Raw genomic sequence first — 15,520 nt, 5'->3', positions numbered from 1 at the left:
CCCGACCGAGAGAGTGGAACAATATGTGGAAGGGAGTGTAACAATGTGTGCCAAGGATTTCGGCATAAAATAAGGAGTAAAATAACATTAATCCCCTCTTGCTTAATCCATGCCTCGAACGTGGAGTTAGGCTAAAATAACCCACTCCACTCCCCTTAAATCTACACCCCAGCTAATAGCCTACACCTTAAAAGCAAACTATTATAATCTCCAGATTATTTTAATCTGAAGTGTTATCTAGATTGTGACACATGGCATGCTTAGAATTGCAACTAAACTCAAATATGCTAGCAGTATATCTCAATGCCTTTAACACACTTTTTCTAGCCTTCAATGTCTGATACAAAGTACGTGCAAATACTATAGGTATAAGAAGTTTAAGGTACTTTTCTAATGTTTATAGGTTGAATCATAATTTTCTTTTTTTGAAACCCCTTCCTGACTCATCTGATAATTAGATTTGAGTGTACTAATGGAACCTATCCGATGTGTTGGTGTTTTGGACAGGTGAATTGAGCTCTCTCCACCAGCAGATTCGTGGTCTATCCTGGGTTGTGAAAATATTGTTCAAAACTAAAATATATATATATATAAAGCTTGGAAAGTTTTGAACAATTAGCAACAATAGTAAGGAAACTCTTTAAGCTAGAAAGATTACATATCTTATTAAATTTCAGCACCTTCGTGACAGCTGTGTTTGTCGAAACACCGGGGGCAAGTGTTTTTCCCCCTCTTTTTATGAAGATGTAGAGAAGAAACAAACCATGAGATTCGATCAAGTTTCATATAGAGGCTCAAGTTGCACTTTTCTCCTAATCCTGGATAAGAATGAAGGATGAAAAGGTCAGGAATGCTACATCCTAGGGCAATACAAACTCTTTTCATTTTAATAATTGATCTATGAATCAATCAATTTCAACAATGTGTGCATCTTTTATTGGACAGTATTTCCAATTAACACAAAAATCAAAATTTAAGAGACCTCGAGGCAAACAATGCCAAACATCCCAAAATTTAAGCTGGAGGTTCTAAGGTAGACCAAAAGTTTCCTCCTAACTACTGCTGCCAATTCCATCAAACACAATGGAGGATTCATCCACGGCCTCTCAGTTTGCCATAACAAAAATCAAACTCCATATTGAAATATCATTACCTTAAAAGTGAAACCTAAAACAGAGCACAGATGTTAGTAAAACATGACTCCAGAGATTTAGGACCCGTTTGAATTGGTTTTAAAAAAAAGTATTTTTCGAAAAACTCACTTTTATTTAAATTCGTTTGATCAAAATTGTTTTAAATACACTTCAAAAGGATTTTGAAGTGGTTGTCACACACTAATTTTTTCCAATATGACCTGTTTAGCAGACTTTAGCTGCTATCCCTTCTAGTCAAGGGAAGAATGAATCAAGAAAATCCTTTAACATCCTTTAACACCTGTGTTATAATATATATTTATATTATATGTGTCCTGTATATCCTTGTCTAGGGTTTCTATATTCTTTTTTTATATATATATATATATATATATATACTCTAATTCAATATTAAATAATATATACTTCTCTCCAAAATGGTGATTACATGGTATCAGAGCCTTCTAGAGTTTAGAAGGTTTGAAAATATTCACTTGATAGCTTCCCTCTCCATTAGGGTTTAGGTTTAGGTTATCTTTGAGTGGCCATTTCTCGACATTGTCCATCTCAGTAGAAGCGCCACCGCATTTTGCTATTGTCGTTCGTCGGAAAACACTATGCATGAAGCTCACACACTCCGAACCACTTCTGCACCGTCTCCATGTGCCGGTACATGGGAGCACGTGGTTGCTCCAATTCGATCTCCATCTTCTGGGCTTGTCTCGAATCCTCTTTTTCAATTCGTCTGCAAGGTTGGTTTCATCGAAATCTATTCCCATTTGACGAAAGTTGAAGAATATATCCTTGGTTTGAGGGTTTGGATTGGTTAATCATTGCGAGTCTGTTAAGGAACTTTTAGAACTTTTAGAATTTTTAGAATTTCTATATTCAGGTAAAAAGAAAGTACATAGAATTTTGAAGTTTGTATGCAGTTTTTCCGTGCCGAACAAAAAACAGAATTTGTTACCGGATACTTTATGCGGCTTAAGAGGATAGTTCAATAAGCTCAATGAGAAAAGATGGCTGTCATGATCTTTTTTAATGGACTTTTACTTGAATTAGGAATGGCCAATCACAAATTCTCTCCGACTCTAAAATTCCATCATTAGACAATGCTTTCACTCGTGTCCTTTCCATAATCCAGTAGTGCTCACATTAGCAAGAACAATAACCCCAGGGTACCTCACAACTTTAAGAGGAATAGTTATGATCCTCGAAAATCGAATTCTACAAAGATTGTTTGTAACTATTGTCATAAGCCAGGTCATTTGAAACGTGATTGTCGAAAATTGTTATATATGAATAATCAACAATCTCAACATGCTCAGATACTCAGATAGCTTCCACAAGTGATATGACAGTAGCATCAGTTACTATTCCTGCAAACAAGTTTGCTAAGTTTCAGATATACCAGGATTCATTGCAAGCGTCATCTTCCTCTACTCTTGTTGCATCCACGCTGTTAACACAAGTAATATAAAATGTCACCTTAAATCATCTACCAAAAGGGTTATAGACTCTAGTGCCACAAACCATATGACAGGTAATTCTCGCTTATTTTCTAGACCATCCTCCCTAGCCCTTTTCTCGTCTGTAACTTTGGCAAATGGCTCCACATCCCCTATTCTTGGCTTTAGCACTATTCACCTTACCTCATCCTTTTCTTTGTCTTCTGTTTTACATTTGCCTAACTTATCCTTTAATTTAATTTTTATTAGCCAATTTACTCACGACTTCAATTGTATTGTTTTCTTCTTTCCTGGTTATTGCTTGTTTTAGAATCGTGTGACAAAGAAGATTATGGTCGAGTATATGAGTCAGGGGGCCTTTATCTCTTTGATCACCAAGTACCGAAAGTTAAGGTGTGCTCTGCCAATACATCTCCATTTAAAGTCCATTGTCGTTTAGTCATTCATCTTTGATCGTGTTGAAGAAGCTTTATCCTAAATTTTGTTCTTTGTGAATTGTGATTCATGTCAATTTGCTAAATTTCATCTTCTTATTTCGGGTCCTAGAGTCAATAAACAAGCAAGTGCTCCATTTAAGTTAGTTTATTATGATATTTGGGGTCCATATCCAGTTGTGTCTCAAACAAGCTTTCGTTATATTGTTACTTTTGTTGACGATCATTCCTGTCTGACTTGGTTATATTTTATGAAAAATCGTTTCGAGTTACCTCACTTTTGTGCTTTTCATGCTGAAATTAAAAACCATCTTAATGTCTTTATCAAAACTTTGCACACTGATAATGCTGGCAAATATTTCTCTCATGTTCTTGCCTCTTACTTGTGTGAACATGGCATCATTCATAAATCTTCTTGTGCTGACACTCCATCTCAAAATGGAGTTGCTGAACGGAAAAATAGGCACTTACTTTAAACTGCACGTACTTCATCATTTCAAATGCATGCTCCAAAGCCTTTTCGGGCCAATGTTATTTCTACGGCTTCTTTTCTGATTAATAGAATGTTTTCGTCTGTTCTTGACAGTGAGCCTCCATATCGTGTTCTTTTCCTACCAAGTCTTTGTTTCCTATTGCTCCTAAGATATTTGGTCATGTTTGCTTTGTTTGGGATATTTGTCTTCATCATACTAAGCTAGATCCCAAAATCCTTGAAATACATCTTCTTGGGTTATTCATGCGTTCAAAAAGGCTATCGTTGTTATTGTCCTACTCTGCTTTTATTACGTCCCTTGATTCCACATCTATTCCTAACACGGTTCATGAAGCTTTCTCTCATCCTAGTTGGAGTAGTGCAATGATTGAGGAGATGACTGCTTTAGATGATAATGGTACTTGGGATTTAGTATCTCATCCTATAGGAAAGAAGGCCTTTGGGTGTAAATGGGTGTTTGATTTGCGCTCCTCGTTTTCTCTTCTTTTCAGGTTAATCCTAATGGAACAGTGGCTCGGTTAAAAGCTCGTCTTGTTGCCAAAGGGTATGCCTAAATCTATGGCACTAATTATTCAGCTACATTTTCTCCTTTTGTCAAATTAACTTCCATCCGATTTTTTTTTTCCATGGTTGCTACCCATAAATGGTCTTTGCATCAACTTGACATCAAGAATGTTTTTCTGCATGATGATCTTCAGAATGAAGTTTATATGGAGCAACCACTTGGGTTTGTTGCTCAGCTGGAGAGTGATAAAATATGTCACCTTCAACAATCTTTGTATGGTTTGAAACAGAGACCACGTGTGTGGTTTGGTAAGTTTAGTCAAGATCTCGTACACTTTAGTGCGTAGATGAATACATTTGATCATTATGTTTTCTATCAACAATCTGAAAATGGTATTATTTTGCTGGTTGTGTATGTTGATGATATTGTTATTACTGGAAATGATATATCGGGTATTTCGTCTCTCAAGACTTTCCTTCAGGGTCAGTTTCATACGAAGGATTTGGGACAATTGAAATTTTTTTTGGGTATTTAAGTGATAAGAAGCAAGAAAGGTATTTATTTATCTCAACGAAAATATGTACTTGATTTGTTGTTTGAGACAAGAAAACTATAAGCCAAACCAACCATTACTCCAATGATACCAAATCAGCAACTTGCTAAAGAAGAAAAATTATTTAAAGATCTTGAGAGATATAGAAGATTAGTTGGGAAGTGGAACTATTTAACAGTGACACGACTAGACATTGCTTATCCTGTAAGTGTTGTAAGTCGGTTCATGTCTCTCCTATAGTGGATTATTGGGTTACAGTGGAACAAGTTCTATTTTATCTGAAAGTTGCTCTTGGACGCGGAATCTTATATAAAGATCATGGACATATGAGAGTTAATTGTTATTCTGATGCTGATTGGGCTGGATCTCGAGAGGATAGGAGGTCGACCTCTAGTTATTGTGTCTTTGTAGGTGGAAACTAGGTATCTTGGAAGAGTAAGAAACAAAATGTTGTTTCTCGTTCGAGTGTTGAGTCAGAATATAGGGCTATGGCACAATCTGTGTGCACAATAGTGTGGATACAACTATTATCTGAGATAGGCTTCAGCATTACCATGCCAGCTAAACTATCGTGTGATAATCAAGTTGCACTCCACATTGCATCTAACCTAGTATTTCATGAACAAACTAAAAATATTAAGGTGGATTGTCACTTTATTCATGAGAAAATACAAGACAAGATAGTGTTCACAGGATATGTGAAGACCGGAGAACAATTGGGAGTTATTTTTACCGAAGTTGTAGATGGAGCAAGAATAAGCTATTTGTGCAACAAGCTGGGCATGATTGATATATTCGCTCCAGCTTGAGGGGGAGTGTTATAATATATATTTTTATCATATGTGTCCTTTATCGTAATTGTACATTCTGTCTAGAGTTTCTATGTTCTCTATATATATGTAACTTTATTTTGATTCAATATTGAATAATATATACTTTTCTCTCCAAAAGAGTGAGTACAACCTGATTGGCTTACTTACCCCAATAAAGAATGTCGGTCATGTGATGTGACACTTGATTATTTTTTATTATTTATTATTTTGATAAAACAACCATTTCCAAATGGAAACATGAAACATAAGGATCGAAAAGTCACTAGGCTCCTTATCCAACCTAGTGTCTACTGTTCCTTTCACTCCAAAGATTCCAAGTGATAGCACCCAACCCCCACCAACCATAAGAAGCAACTCTTTTCACTAACAGAGAGGAACTCCTTAATCACATTATTGACTGAAGGACATAAGTAAAGCCAAAATTCTAGAAGAACAAATTCCACAGAGAGTGCAAACTCACATCTCTAAAGGACGTGATTCAGGTCTTCCTTTGTTTTTTTTATGAAGAATATAACAAAACAGACCCATAACAACGATATCCTCCTTAACGACCAAATCCAAGGTGTTTACACGTACATTTAGAACTTGTCAAATAAAGAGTATCACTGACTTCGGAAACTTAATCCTCCAAAGGGCAGGAAAAATATACTCTCTAGAAGGAGAATGGTCCAATTGACAACGAAAAGAAGAGTTACAAGAGAAGCCCTCCAAAGGATCAAGATTCCAAATATATGCACATCCCTTCTTCCACGCCAAAATCTAAACTCTCCCCAAGACAACAACAAAGAAAAGGAATCAGTCGCATCCCTATCATTGAAAGAGCAACTAGACCTAAAAGGAAATGACACTGAGCTCCCCAGCCAAGATAAAAAATAAATACAAGATGATTTTTAGGGGATGAAAGATGATAAAGATGGGGATTGCAGAGCAGGAACATGTGACACAGGATGTTAACACTCCTAGATCTAGAATGCTAATCATGGATTTAATGGTAAAGGTAATATACACATGTCTAGGCTAATACCCACCTAGGTCAAACCAGAATCATTCCTACAAGGAATAGAATATACAACCCTATTATGACTCCTATGTTGTACAGAAAATTCTATATTTTGTTTAAATTTTAGCAATAGTCCCACCCTGCCACTTTACATTTTCATAGCAATTCTATTTTGGTGCATATTTTAATAGCACTTTATTGTAGTGCATATTTCTTTTTAAACAAAACAAATTCAACCCTCAATCATTCATGTAATGTCCCATGACCTAAGCAATTTTTCATACCTTAGATGCACAACTAAGGGTGGAAACTCAATTGATATGAAAATACAAAATTTACAACGAGGAAAATAATATTAACAAGAACCAGACTTGTACTTCATTACTTTATTATTTGTTTTATTGAATTCACCCGAACAATCAACCTTAAGTCAGTGGCATGTATTAACAAACCCTCAAGGCCACGAACCAACTAGGGATGGGCAGACGCATATACATGGTTCAAAATCCCAAAAACATAAATTTCTTAAACGCAATCAAATAAATACTGAACTCTCTTATGCATTCTTGTCAGGTTTACTACTGTACCCCTATGCTCATAAATTTTGGTTTTTCATCCGAGAATCTTTCAGTTGGCAAGCTGCAGTTCGCAATTCCTATCGATCCAAGAGATTTCCTTGTTTCCACATTGTTGCATCACCCATTTAAGAAAGAGAGAAGCTCTGGCTCCACATTATTAGTCTTCTTTGGGAACCTCTCGTTAGATTAGAAAGAAACAATGGCATCTATAACAAGATGAAGGATACTTTAATTTTGTTTTGGACTCTGTTCTCACTTTGGCATAATATAGGTTTAAATCTAATCTTCCTTTTCCAAACTATAGTCTGAACACTCTGTTGGTCAAGATGGAAGGTCCTTCTGAAATCCATATGGCTTGGGAATCTCCTACTCTCTTTTCTAACTTCGTTTGTCAACAAAACTTCCACTACCTTCGAATGAAAAAACGGGTCCTGCTTTGAGCCTCAATTACTTTCAGGTATCACTTTATTTAATAATTGGAAGTTTAGCTAGATAGTGGGGGCTATCCATGCACATATTAACTAACTGTCGGCTCACATTTTTTCTCTCCCGTTACAGCTTGTGATTATATCTCTCAGTGGAAGTCCTTTTTTTCCCTTTTCTAAATTCTATGTAAAATAATAATAAAAATAATTTATAATGCCTGCTGAAAACAATTTTAACAATAGCCAACAGAAGAATTAATATCAAAACTAGTACAACTTCCTACAATGACGGGATAAAATAAGTTTCTTAATGAAAAATAAAAACAGGTAAAAAGTGCAAATTCTTTATGAACTCACCAATTATCTTGAGCCCATACACAACCTTCTGTATCAACCACGTGCAGGCTATACGCATGTCTTGATTTTGGAGACTGATTCTCAAAGCTATAGTTCACACATATCAGAGAAATTGGACAGCAATCAGCTTGGAGATAACATTATCATAATTTACATTTCAAGGAAAAACATAAAACTCTTGGAGAGTTAGCTCATGCTCCTCATGGTGCTTAGAAAAATAAACCAGACTTAACATATGGTGATGTAGAAGTTCAATATTAACCAATTGCCTCTGAACGAACACAAATTGTGAGATATTGTAAAACCATAAAAAAACTACATCTCATTTTATATGAATTAGCATCATTAGCATTAGCTGGTTGCGGTCCTGGGTTGTATGAGCAGCAAGGGAATGTCAGTATTTAAGCTTTCGTTTTGGCTAGGGTTAGCTATCTTGAATTTTGTATATGTTCAAGAAAGGGAGAGTGCAGCTCTCTTGTGATTAGTTGTTATCATGTTCTTAGTTCTTGTGTTGTTTTGTGAGTCAATCCCATGTTTTTTGTTATTATCAATCTTAATATCATATTTAGTAAGGGAGAATCTTTACTCATTTGGTATGCAGTGTCACTTAAAAAATGCTCAGAATGAATCAGAATACTTTTGTCTCTATATGGATGGGAACACAAGAAAAGTTGCTTAAAATAAATAAAATAAAAAATAAAAAATTGACTATGGTATAAATTTAAAGACAAATCATGGTACAACTAATAAAACGGTTTTAATATTCCTTCCACAAATGACATACCTTTGATGAATAACGTCTCCATGAATGACAACCAAAGATCCAGCTTTCACTTCAATAGGCACAAAATCTTTCTTGTCGTAAGTAGGAGAAGGCTGATCAAAGTACACTCCTTTGTCGCCTCTAAGAAACCTTCTAACAAGTCCATCTAGAAACAACAAAAATCAACAAGAAATATAATTAATCAGACACCAGGAAAGACATTTCCACTATCTAAGAAGTGGCTTTTGAGGGGATACTTTTATGTGATCCAGGAATAGCCCAAAGACAGCCATTTGTCGTATTTGCATCTTCAAGTGCCAGCCACAGCCCTGTGCATGTAGTTGGTTCAGTGTAAAGAAACGAGTTATCCTGGTGAGGCACTACTTCACCTCCAATACCTGGTTGCTGTCAGTGAGTTTTCCAAAAATTATTGTATCATTAACTTAATGGAATAAATTAATAAACTAGTATTGATAAGTTATACTGCAATGTAGAGAGAACCTTAAATATGTACATAGACTGAATGGCTATCGGCCTCTTGTATCCCAATGACAACAATAAACCTGAAAACTTCTCAGAGTCGGAGAAGCTTTTGAAAACTGGGTCTAACTCATGTAATGCTGCAAAAGGGAGGTTCAGTTAAAAGAAAGTAACAAAAGATAACGCTCCATTCTAAGGTTTTCATAAGCTTCTGGAGAACAACCATTTTGAGTCACCAAGGCCAAGAGAAAGTAACAAAAGTTAGGAGGAGTATAGTTAAACCCAAGTAAGCGAAGGTAAAATTGAAACCCATGCTAAAGAGATAAAAAAGACAGATCAAAAGTTTCGATTATGTCAACAGTCTGCTAAAATAGACAAATACGAACCATGACCAACTTTGTTAATTGAGAGCTCCTTTCCTTGTTTCAAGTTTCCATTCTCTCCAAATGCTTTTTCTACAAAAAAGGAGGAGAAATAAAAAAGGGGGCCAATTAGCATGAACCATACTTATGGAAACTAAGTATTAAAAGACATGTCAATAGCATATTCAATTCTTATTTTCACGACAATAACAGAACAAGTTTTACACATTGATCATTTAGTTGGAGTTACTAAATCCTAGCCTGAAATGAATATTTGAAGACAGTCTCATCCAAGACCAAATCATGTCCACATTTAATGTTCCTCAACACGGGAAGGAAAAAAAAAAAAAGAAAAAAAAACGATACGAAATTATCGCAATAAAATACGTAAGTAGAAATTGTAGATACCCTCAAAAAAGAAGGAAATATTCTCAGCGCTTTGGAGGAAGTAATCGTCGGTAGACAGCTGCTGTAGAAAAAGAATACATCAACATTAACAGAGCATAACGTTAGCAGATAGAAATTTGGTATCAAAGAAAAACCTGATTAACAGTAGAGAAAACAGAGGAAGTGGAGCAGTCAAATCCATGAAGCAACAGTTCCATCCGGTTTCTCATGGCATGAACTTCATCAGGAGTGGCGAATGATTCAATCACAAGATAACCTGCAAGAAAGGTAAAGAAAAGAGGAGGAGGAGGAGGAGGAGAAGTTGGGTAAGCGAAAATTATGGAAATTGGAAGTGCGAAGATGATGGAAGAAGGATTGAAAGGTACCGTGAGAGTGAAAGAATTGGAGTTGATCGGAATTGAGATTAGGAACAATTCCCATGGTGGAGTTGACTCCAATCACTACCTATTGGATTTTCGCTCAAACTGAAAGAAATGAAAGAAGAGAAATAGGAAGAACTCGACCGATAATTCCTCTTCAATTTTTTTTAAAAAAAGATTATATACAACGTGTTTATCAATTAGGAAAATGGTATGAATATTGCACTTTTCCAAAATATTGGCGTTCTAAAACACTATAGTAAAATATGATACATTTAGTTTCGTCTCTCTTTGGCCCAGTGGTCAAACTTGTTTCCATATTCTCTTTTCTTTTTCTTAATTTAGTGCTTCTTTCCTTTTATTTTTAATGCTAATATTTTTTAGAATTTAATATTTCTTTACGTTTTCTTCAAATAAAAAAGCCTACCTTCCTTTATACTTCTTTTACTACTATATAATTAAAAAAATTGTGGTCATTTCACGATTATTAATTATTGTTTGTTTTCCTTGATGAAAATTTAACTCAACTAATATATATAACAAGGACTAGAGATTTCAAGTTCAAATCCCCACTTTCAATTTGTTATATATATTATTGGTTAATTTCCATAAATATAATAAAACACCAAAATATTTATATCCCGTATAGCAAAAAAAGAAAAGCCCATAAAATATTTCTATAATTTTCAAATTTGCTCTTGAATATTACAGACAATTTCTCGGTTCTCTTTCTTCTTTTTTTCTTCTATGTGATTTATTCTCTTACAAATTTTTTAATCTCCTCTTCCAGATTTTTTTTCTTTTATTTTTAAATGATTTATTCTTCTATTTAAATCCTCTATTTCTTCTTCATCATTTTCGACAAGATTCTTTGAATCTATTTCATGATTATTTCAATATTCTTTTTCATCTTTCTCATATTCGAAAATATCAAGATCATTTCTATATCATTTTAAATGATCAACACGATCATTTATCCTAGTCAACACGATCTTTTAAATTTGAAGTATTTTTTCCATCGTTTAAAATGAACTACATGATCGTGTTGATATGATCTAAACGATCACTTACCATGGTCAACACGATCATTTACCATGGTTAACACGATCATTAGATTTGAAGTTTTTAACGATCATTTGCATTGGACTACATGATCGCTTATCATAATCAACACGATTGTTTGCCTTGGTCAACACGATCGTTTAGCATGGTCAACACGATTGTTTAAATTTAAAGTTTTTTTCCTCATCATTAAAAAGAACTATATGATCATATATTATGACCTAAATGATCGTAAATCATTCATTTAGACAGTAGCACACAATTGTTTAGAAGAATACTACTTGTCCACGTGTGTGGTCGATTAATCACATGTTGATTAGGGTATTTTTGGTATTTCTCATTGTAGAGCCGTAGATTTTTTCCATTTTTGAAATTATTCTATACAGTATAAATATATGTATGTATGTATATATAAATCTTCTTTTCTTTTAAGGACAATTAATAAGATTCCTAAGATAATGTAAAATCTTTTATCCTTTAAATATCTCATTCTTTAATTAATTCATTAATCAAAGATATATCTCATCTTTTAATTAATTCATTAATCAAAGATATTTAGTCAAAGATATTCCATAAAAGAAATATTTTAGACAAAATCTTCAATAAACTCCCCATTTTGTCTAAAAGGAATTTCTTTTCAGGTTCAACACAATACTTCCACACAAGTCAAAATAAGTCAACACTTAATCAATGTGTCGCATACCACAAACTTCAGCACTTAATGAAACTGATTCATTCATTTCAAACAAAAAACTTCACATAACAGAGGACGAAATATTTAGTCAACTACTTCTATCACTAAAAACAACAGACCATCAAAAGAACAACAAACCAACCTAACATGAGTGACAGCACTCTACACCCACAAGCACCCACACTCCCCTTTTGAACCAGAAAAAAAATACATCAATCAGTAGTTGACTCCCTACGACTAGTAGATGGAGTAAAAGTCTTCAAGTGTCGAATGAAAGCATCAATCTCCAACTGTTGTTCAGACGACAGATTGATGGAGTTAGTTAATGCATGAGATTCAACAATAAAATCATTAACAATACGGGCAGCTAACTCACGATTAACAAAGAAACCTTCAACAGACTCATCCCAGTCACTAGTATTGAAAACGCGCGGGCCACGAGATAGATGCACATCATGATCAATATCAGGCACATGACTGCCCTGAAATAGTCTGTAGCTAAGGGGCTAATGTTTTAGGGTCAGGTCCAGGAGTATCAGCTGCAATGAGCACAACTCCATTTAAGTGAAGTAACAGATTTGAGAAGAATCGCGAAAGAGCAATGAGGGTCTTGACCCCAAACGAGCCAATGTCTTAACAACTGATTGTAAATGAACGCACCCGTATCCACCTTATTATCATTACAGATTCGATACAAAAATGTTTATAAGGTAGAAGATACACTGAAGGCATGAGAAGAGGGGAACCAATTAGCAATGTCAATCTTATGCAAAATGGCATATTTGATGCTGAGAGCGACTGCAGGAATTCCATTGATAGGCCATGTGGACAAAGTCCCACCAGATAAGATAGAAGTCAGAACATCAGTGGAAGGAGACGATGAAGAATAGTCAACATCAATAACATTCCCTAAAAACCCGTTAATCACAGTAGAAGAAATCACAAATTTGAACCCCCGAATATGAATCGTTTGATAATCCGGGCTACTTGGATCATTAAATTCATTAGGCAAATTAACTATAAACTCCCTAATAAGCTGGGGATAAAATGGATCGACATTCGAAATAGTTTTTGTTAAATCAGCCCTTTCAATAAGGTCCATAATACTCATACAGGATTGATGTTTGTCATAAACATTTACCTCATCAGCTATCATTCACTGCACCACGAACTTCCAACGCTAGACATTCTCTTCATGATGAAAGGATATTCCATCAATGGGGACAAAAGGAATATTTGGAGGATCTTATTCCTACCGGTTTTGGTAGTTATATTACACCTTTTTTGTTGAGATTTCCTCTTTGCTAGCTTAGATGCAACGAAGATCTCAGCAGAAGAAGGTGGAACAGCAGGATTGTCATCATCATTGGTAGGAACTTCTTCAGTGCAGATATTAGGGTGTTGAGGTTCCACCTCATCCTCATCTTGTCGATCATTAGGTTGACCCACAGGTGCAGCAGAAATATCACCAGTAAAATCATCAGGAACAGATTCATGAGCACCAATCAAAGCAAATGGAAGTGGCGATGAAGGAGGGGAACGAGCTGATGGTCCCGGTTGAACGTTAGATGCCATTTGGCAAAATGTTTTTCTCATTCATCTTCTCTACCGCCAAAGATCTCTTCTCCCTCATTTCTCATCACTTTTGATTCTTCAACTTTAGCTCTATGTTGACATAATATTTTTAAAGATTGGAAGCAATTATTTTGTAATTTGAAGGTTGAAGAGGATGAGGAACATCAAGCTCAATTCAATTTCTGGATAGAATGAATTCACATAGACATCTTCAAATTTTTGCATCGGTTTAAACTCCTCAAAAAGAATTAGAACGTGAGATTTGTTGTTTTAGAAAGTTCATTCAATTTCCAACAAGTTTTGTGAAGGAACATGAGCAAAATCTGATTTTAGATTGGTGTTTTCCGTAGAGTCATTTAGGTCATAAATTTGGGTGCAAATTCGTGAATGCTCTGGATTTTTACGTTTTCTAGATCGTACAGAGGTAGTTAGAAGCTATATTAGGTATGGTTCAAAAGCTTATGAAATTTTCTACAACTTTTATGTAGAAAGCGTGAGTTAAATATGATTGGAAATAAACTTAATTTCAAGAGTAAATCAGGGGATAGCAGGAGACTCAATTTTTGAACTCTCTTTGTTTCAAGCCATTTCTGTAGCAATCTCTTGGGAATCTCATTTTCCTTCCTTCAAGTAAGTCGTAGAGGAGTTAAAAAGGAATAGTTTGATATAAAGTACATTAATTTTTGTGAAGTATTGAAAATGTTATGAATGTTTGAAGTTAAGCTATTAAATCTAGAAAATTCTAGAGAAATAGAAAAAATACACTTTTACGCTTAAGTTTAAAATAGTTGAATGTCATCGTTTGTGCGTCATCAAAAGTTAGAATTAATATACTAGATGATATAAAGTTTTGACGCTTAGTTTTGGTTTGTTTGACAAGTAAAGAGGAAATAAGTCGAGTCTACACACCAAGGAACTAGCCTAAGGTTCTGAGTGACAAAACAAATTACTAAACTGTTATCTATAATTATATTTCTATGAATAGTGATGATTTCTATGAAAGGTTGGAAGCATAAGTTCAAGCTTAAGTTTTAAGATGAAATTTATATATGAGCACGTTATTATCAACTTTCTGAAAAATAGTTGAAATCATATCATTTTAAGCAAGTATTGTTTTAGAGTTTTAGTTTTCCACAAACAATCTAGGTAAGCTTGAGCTTTATGAAAGATAAAGATAGCAGACATGTTTTAATGTTTTCGTATGGTTTTTTTATGTTTCTATTACATGACTGAGATGTTAAGCCCGAAGCTATATTGTACCGTGTGCACATAGGTTAGATTTCGTTGTTGACGTGAGTGTACTCCGTAACAATGATGTTGTCGTGAGTGTTAGATGGGCCCCACTACATCGTAGAGCTTGTAAATGTTGAATGTACTGGGCGTGTCCTACACAACGTAGATTTTTCATGTTAGTTAAAATGTTATGATATATTTGATATGCCTTACTAGATTTCAATATCGTACATGCTGAGTATTTGAGAAAGCTATTCTTATTATTATACGTTTATATTTATGACTTGATTAAACATATTTATATGTGTAAAGTTTTCACGTGCTCTTATCTGTAAATTTATAGTTTTAAATCGAGTCACTCACTGAGTTTTATAGCTTACCATTCCAAAATGTCTTTCCCACTTTCCAGGTAAAGATCAAGCTCCTAGTACCTGATAGACTACCTTAGTTTGCTAAAGCTCCCATATCGATTGCCAGTACGTGGTTGGAGATGTACATAGTGTCTGTTTTGTTATGTTGTATATGTCTTTGTAAGATATAGATACTCTACAGTTTGTGTAAGCTCTAGGTGTTGCAATCGTATAAACCTTTGTTGGTTATGTTCTTGGTTAAGGTGTCTCCATTAGGTTTACTTGCTAAATTAGCTAGTTATTTCAGGGTTGCACTTCATGTATGTCTATGATTAGTCTAGGTTCCGCTGTATTGTGTTGCATGTAAAATAGTTTATAAAAAAGATTAGCATGTTTATCAGGTTTAAGAGTTTAGTAGAGTCGACAGATATTCTTTAAAGGAGAGCGATGTCAG

The 15,520-nt window shown here is 34.7% G+C and overlaps 1 protein-coding gene across 7 annotated transcripts; it reads right to left on the bottom strand.

Annotated features, from left to right (window-relative positions):
• Positions 1-260: 260 nt before the first annotated feature.
• On the bottom strand, positions 261-10,378 carry LOC103502875 (phytanoyl-CoA dioxygenase). Of its 7 annotated transcripts, none has more exons than XR_540660.2 (10): positions 10,159-10,329; positions 9,928-10,049; positions 9,794-9,854; positions 9,410-9,478; positions 9,045-9,163; positions 8,801-8,948; positions 8,565-8,709; positions 7,781-7,867; positions 681-818; positions 261-547 (listed from the first exon to the last, which is right to left on the bottom strand). XR_540660.2 is itself a non-coding variant. In XM_051090649.1 (9 exons), the coding sequence occupies exons 1-9, from the start codon at positions 10,211-10,213 to the stop codon at positions 776-778; spliced, it is 846 nt and encodes a 281-aa protein (XP_050946606.1). In that variant the 5' UTR covers positions 10,214-10,378; the 3' UTR covers positions 261-775. The 7 variants fall into 7 exon arrangements, 4 of the variants coding, with proteins under 4 accessions (XP_050946606.1, XP_008465221.2, XP_016903345.2 ...); XR_540661.2 differs by having other exon boundaries at positions 261-542; XR_007823981.1 differs by having other exon boundaries at positions 9,794-9,851; positions 10,159-10,327.
• Between the last annotated feature and the right edge of the window lie 5,142 nt (positions 10,379-15,520).

Source organism: Cucumis melo, chromosome 10, assembly GCF_025177605.1.
Source record: "Cucumis melo cultivar AY chromosome 10, USDA_Cmelo_AY_1.0, whole genome shotgun sequence".
Taxonomy (NCBI): Eukaryota; Viridiplantae; Streptophyta; class Magnoliopsida; order Cucurbitales; family Cucurbitaceae; genus Cucumis; species Cucumis melo.
The sequence above is the reverse complement of the archived record's forward strand: the minus strand, read 5'-3'. Positions and strand labels throughout refer to the sequence as shown.

Coding starts and splice junctions, on each gene's coding strand:
- LOC103502875 (XM_017047856.2), bottom strand. CDS start 10,213: ATGGGAATTGTTCCTAATCTCAATTCCGATCAACTCCAATTCTTTCAC. Junction 8,710..8,800: donor TATTCCTGGATCACATAAAA/GTATCCCCTCAA, acceptor TGTTGTTTCTAG/ATGGACTTGTTAGAAGGTTT. Junction 7,868..8,564: donor GGAGACGTTATTCATCAAAG/GTATGTCATTTG, acceptor TGTGAACTATAG/CTTTGAGAATCAGTCTCCAA.